The sequence below is a fragment of the Anolis sagrei genome, chromosome 3 (genome assembly GCF_037176765.1).
Source record: "Anolis sagrei isolate rAnoSag1 chromosome 3, rAnoSag1.mat, whole genome shotgun sequence".
NCBI lineage: Eukaryota > Metazoa > Chordata > Lepidosauria > Squamata > Dactyloidae > Anolis > Anolis sagrei.
In genome coordinates, this window is record NC_090023.1 from 213,334,097 (window position 1) to 213,340,096 (window position 6,000).

General features: G+C 39.6%; 1 protein-coding gene across 3 annotated transcripts in view; it reads left to right on the forward strand.

The window, feature by feature from the left end:
• COL17A1 (collagen type XVII alpha 1 chain) overlaps positions 1-5,224 on the forward strand; it is an 82,379-nt gene extending 77,155 nt beyond the window's left edge. For all 3 annotated transcript variants that reach the window (XM_060768342.2, XM_060768345.2, XM_060768344.2), the window contains exons 56-57: positions 2,815-2,886; positions 3,291-5,224. In XM_060768342.2, the coding sequence (XP_060624325.2) occupies positions 2,815-2,886; positions 3,291-3,340 (122 nt within the window). In that variant the 3' untranslated portion in view covers positions 3,341-5,224. The remainder of the gene's footprint in view (positions 1-2,814; positions 2,887-3,290) is intronic.
• The last annotated feature ends 776 nt before the right edge of the window (positions 5,225-6,000 follow it).

Sequence of the window (6,000 nt, forward strand, 5' to 3'; positions counted from 1 at the left end):
GGTTTTCTTTGGCAGAGAAGGCTAAAGAATTATAGCACTACAACTCCTATGATTCCATAGCATTAAGCCATGGCAGTTAAAATGGTTTCAAACTGCAATAATTCTACAGTATAGATGCACTCCATGTTTATTCAGTTACCTATGGTTCCCTCCAGTGTTAAAGACTTCCTGAAATGGTTACTTGTTCTAGCTTTATTATCCCTTCAAAGACTTGGTGCGATGATCATGACTTGAATTTGCTATGTTTTTTGAAGTCTGGCCGGTGTGCCATTGCTTTTGCAAACTCCATTTTGTGAGTTTGCAAAAGCAGCCGGCTCTACTGAAGTGGGTGTATGTCTGTTTAATTTTCCTTTGTTTGGTTCCGTTTGTCACTGATTGGGAATGAGATTATCATCCTGGCTCTCTGCCTGTTCTCAGGCAGGAGGTACTAATTCAAATGCTGAAACATTTGTAGCCCAAAAGGTGTGGTTACTGAGTTCTTGTGCATGAGGTAATTTGTGGTTGATCTTGATTTAATTGGGAGGTTCAGGAAACAAACATATTCTTAGCAAAATCAGGTTTGAAAGGAGCTGGGTCAGGTTTTTTTCCTTTACCTCCTTTAAATGGCCTGGATTAATGGCACTGGAATTTCTGCATTGATACCTTCCTGGTATTTCCACCCAAGCTAATAATAGGATACATTTTGGTCTACAACTCCCAGGGGCCTGAATCACCACAGCCAGTGCTAAGGGGCTGCGAGAGTTGTAATCCAAAAGTTCCCAAGCCAACTACTAAGGGCAGTCAGTTTGAGCTTCCTCTTTAAAATGAAACATCTGTATTTTATAAATGACATTCAGGACCCTGGAATGACAACAGAGCTTTGCTGTCTTAACTTCTTCTGATTGTTGCTGTTGTTCTGTACCTTCAAGTAATTTCTGAGTTATGAAGACCTTAGGGCACTCTGTCATAGGGTTGGTTTGGCAAGTTTGTTTGACTTCAGTGCCTATCTTTATTAATGACTTAGATGAAGAGTTAAAAGGCATGATCATCAAGTTTGCAGACAACACCAAATTGGGAGGGATAGCCAATACCCCAGAAGACAGGAACAGAATTCAAAACTATCTTAACAGATTAGAGAGGTGGGCCAAAACTAGCAAATGGAAGTTAACTGGGACAAATGAAAGACACTACACTTAGGCAGAAAGAAATGAAATGCAAAGATACAGAATGGGAGGTGCCTGGCATGACAGTAGTATGATTGAAAAAGATGTTGGAGTCCTTGTGGACAAGTTAAACATGAGCCAACAATGTGATGCGGCGGCTGAAAAAGTCAATGGGATTTTGGCCAGCATCAATAGGAGTATAGTGTCTAGATCCAGCAGCGCCGTAGCCAGAAAAAAAATTCGGGAGGGGTTGAAATTTGGGGGGGGGGGTTGAAAATTTTGCGGGGGGGGGGGGGGTTTGAAACCTGCCTTCTAGGTCACGCTGAAGCAAAGAGCACAGGAGGGGGCAGAGCAGCCTTCAATAGCCTGCAGCTCCACCCCTGTCAACCACCTCCACCAAGTCTGGCCTCCTTAATGACAGCATTCAACACACACACACCCCAACTTGGTTGCTTCGCTACATCGGCTATTGCTGCAAGTAATGACAATGTGAATAAATTGTCAATATTTGCTTGAGATAGTGCTTGCAGTTCTGGAGGGACTCTTAATTTTTTGAATCTCATAGACTTAACATGAGGATTTGGTTAACCAGTTAAAATTCATGAGTAAACCAGGTTTTTTAAAAAATCTGAAACATTTCGGGGAGGGTTTGAACCCCTAAAACCACCCCCTCGCTACAGGCCTGAGATCCAGGGAAGTCATGCTACCCCTCTATTCTGCCTTGGTCAGACCACACCTGGAATACTGTATCCAATTCTGGGCACCACAATTGAAGAGAGATGTTGACAAGCTGGAATGTGTCCAGTGGAGGGTGACTAAAATGATCAAGGGTTTGGAGAACAAGCCCTATGAGGAGCGGCTTAAAGAGCTGGCATGTTTAGCCTGAAGAAGAAAAGGCTGAAGGGAGACGTAATGAGAGCCATGTATAAATATGTGAGGGGAAGTCATGGGGAGGAGAGAGCAAGCTTGTTTTCTGCTGCCCTAGAGACTAAGATGCAGAACAACGGCTTCAAACTACAGGAAAGGAAATTCCACCTGAACATTAAGTCAAACTTCCTGACTGTGAGAGCTGTTCAGCAAAGGAACTCTCTGCCCCGGAGTGTGGTGGAGGCTCCTTCTTTGGAGGCTTTTAAGCGGAGGCTGGATGGCCATCTCTCAGGGGTGCTTTGAATGCGATTTTCCTGTTTCTTGGCAGGGGGTTGGGCTGGATGGCCCACGAGGTCTCTTCTAATTCTAATGTCCACCATCCTAGTTGTAAAACATGGTAGGAATTGGAGTTGAACTGGAGGGTCACAATTTCTGCACTTCTGGCATAGAAACAATAAAGAATTGTTGCCAAAATAAGGCTGTCATTACCCTCAGTTTCTAGGTGACACAAGTTTAAAAATGTGCTCCAACTGTTTATCCCAGATGAGGGTATCATGTGAGATGATTGTGGCATCAACTTCAGATGATTTGCATGTTATCTTTTAAAGACAGAACTAATTAGACTTTTGAGTTTGGCACTAAACCAATTAATGATCTAAAACTGTGTTCCAGAGTGTTCTCTCACTGAAAAAAAAACCCTGAAGTTGGAAGGCAGGCTTTTCAGGAAGTGTGCCTCTTGAGCACTTATTTTCAAACTAGCAGCCAAGTGGTCATAATAACATTAAAGGTTTCTTCACTTTTCCAGGTGACACTGGACCAATGGGCCCACCAGGTCGCCAAGGGCCAAGAGGACCAAAGGGTGAAAAAGGCGAAAAAGGTATTTATACGTTCCAATACAAAAGGGATGGATTTTATTTACTGTAGGATGGGGTGGGATGAACCACAAGGAAATAGGTTTTCTTGTGATTTCACGAGAAATCAAGGAGCAACTTGTACATTCTTGTACAAGTTGCTCCTCTCCACCAATAATATCATAGGCACTGTCTACAGTAATAGTAATATACAGCATTGCTAATTTCATACTTTGGGATAAAGCAAGAGACACTGTGCACATACATTTCTGTATATACAGTAGTTCTATATATAGAAGGTCAAACAAGTGAACCTATTTTCTGCATATTTACAGAAAGCACAGTATGACCATCATATTAGGAGAGTGACAAACATTGCTATTGCTTTATAAAACAACTCTTTTTCTTCATCTCATTCTCTCCCTCTTAGGTGAACAAGTATATGTTGGTCGAAGGAAAAGAAGAAGCATAGGAGTCTAATCTGAGAACAAAAATTAAAGCAGAAGCTTTCTAAGTCATTTAAAGTAGTTGTTTTGTCCCAGGCAACATAAAAATCCCAAATTCCAGTGGTTTCCAACAAGTCACCACCACCCAGATGCCACTCACACTTGATATTTGGGGAATGAATGACTTTCTTAATTTGTAAGAACTTAGCTGGCTTCCACTATTCCTTCATATTGAACTAATTGCTCATTTGTTTCTTATCACATATGAATCTGAGTCTGAGCTTAATCTGATGTTATATGACACAGCTTCTGAAATGTAGCTTACTGTCTAAGATCCACACAACTCGGCTTCACCAGAAGATTATAATGAGGAGACTTCTACAGAAACGGAAACAAAGTGAGATGAGAACCAGAGGTCATGTAATAGCTTACTGTAGTACTCAATGTATTCAACATTATTAGCATATTTTGCTTTATCTGACCTTTTTAAAGCTGGATCAGACAAAGCAAAGCATGCAAATATATGCCAGCGGGATGTATAACAATAGGCTGATTCTTTTTTTAACCCCTTTAAACTCCTGTTATTAGTTGCATTGCAAAATTGTGAAGGACTTGGGGGCTGTTAGTATTTAAAGCACTTTTGTAAGAATGATTTTTTTTAAAAAAAGATGTTTTCTTTGGTTTTTGTGATTTTAAAAGTGCCAATTTAATATAAATCTTCCAAATTAGAGCTTGTTTACACTCTGGTCTCATTGAATGGAAACCAGATATTAAAGTATTATATAATGGTATGTTTAGAGATACAGGGGCATATTCCCATGTTAAGTTCAGTGACTGCACCTCTCAAAGCAAGGAGTTTAAACATGCATCCATTCCTCCCTCTCCTGCTGCTTTAGAAGGGTCTTTCTCAACAGCTTTCCATGTTTAATAAGTATATACAATCACCAGTAGCTTTAGCACTGTATATGATGACTAAAGGGACTTTGTAGACAAAGTTGTCTCAATTATGCATGGTATGAATTCTCAAAAAGAGTGAATAACCTTCATGCCAACACCTATAAAACATTTTTGTATGATCAGTCACTTAAAAGACTTGGATTTAATTACTGTATATGGCAATCTCTTGCAAAGTTATAAACACAATAAATATCCATAGATGCCTAGACTCAAAACAGTTTAACTAAGTAACCATGGAACAGAATCTTAGGTGCAGTGTAACCCGATATACATCTCCAAATGTTATGAAACCGAAATTTTAAAATGGGTTTCACATTTGACATAAGGTCTCACTTTGTAACAGATGTTAGATGCAGAATTTAACAACAACGACAAACAAGCTATTCACCATTAGAGAGATCACTACCAAGAGGTGGGAGAACACATTTTGGATCCGATGGCACATTGGCTGTTGCTAGAGGAAACCGATCAATTACCTTTATCTAATACAGAGTAGACACTGGAAGTGCTAAACTGAGGCCACAATGCAGAAAACAATTAACGCCACACATTCACTGAAGTTTTCAATGCCATTCCTTTAACAACTGTGGCCTATACATACTTTTGCTTCTTGGGCATGTAAGTTTGAAAAGCAGTTTATGATATGGCATTATCGGAACTGGGGCAGCCTGCTGATGTAATTAAAAAGCTAAATAACCCATACTGCATGCAAACCTTTGAATGCATACAAAGGTGTATTTTTGAGCCTTCTGTCAATGACAAGTGCTATGGAGTTGGATTCTAGCATAGATTAAATAAAAGCACAGGCAAGATAAGATGAATATTCTGTAATTAACATATGGGTTTTCTGATACTGGAATAAACATCCTATTGAGCAGGATATGGTCTTTCAACATGTAAAGTGGCTGTATTTGATAATGAGACATTTGCTTTTTTAAAAATAAAGATGCTTTTAAAGCTTTTGGTTTCTTTCTCTTTCTCACAATTACTATGTAGATTCAGATAATTCATTGGATTCTTATCTAACAAGCACAGTTGACAGTCACTTAGTGGAGGATGAGAAGTTGAAGGAATTCCCACAAATTCAAAATATTGCACCAAAGTCTGCTTGTGTCCATGCTCTGATTGGCTGAGAATGGACACAATGGGTGACTACAATTCCCAGAACCCTGTCTTGCTGTTTGTCCTATTTTTAAAAAATGTTATGGTTAAAACTTAAAATAATTCTAAAAAATCAGTAGATTGGTGAATTGTTTTGAAACTCCGTAGGCCTGCAGTTGTAAATGGGGTCTAAACTGAGCTAGGTTTCATACAGATAGGCATTAAAATGATTGAGGATTGAGCCTTTAAAATTTCCCATTGTAGCCAATGGGCTGAATCTTTGCTGAATGAAAACAATACCCCTACCGGTTTGAGTAACTTCCCGGTAAACAAAATGAAGGGCTAATCGACAATGGACCACAGAACTGAATGCCTTTTGGGCGAACTGCACGCCTCTGCTGTCAATTCAAAGTATGACTCATTGATTTCAGTAGGTAAGTATACACATAGCAGCCTTAGAACAAAGTAATTTTCTATTGAAAAACTCAAAAATTACAACAGCAAAACAACAGAGAGTAAACAACCAGGCACATCAAATCACTCTCAACAAAAGATTCCCCCCAGGCACTTCCAAGCCATTAAATGCTAATCGAGGTGGTCAGCTGAAACATTCACACCTGGCTCCAGCAGACAAAA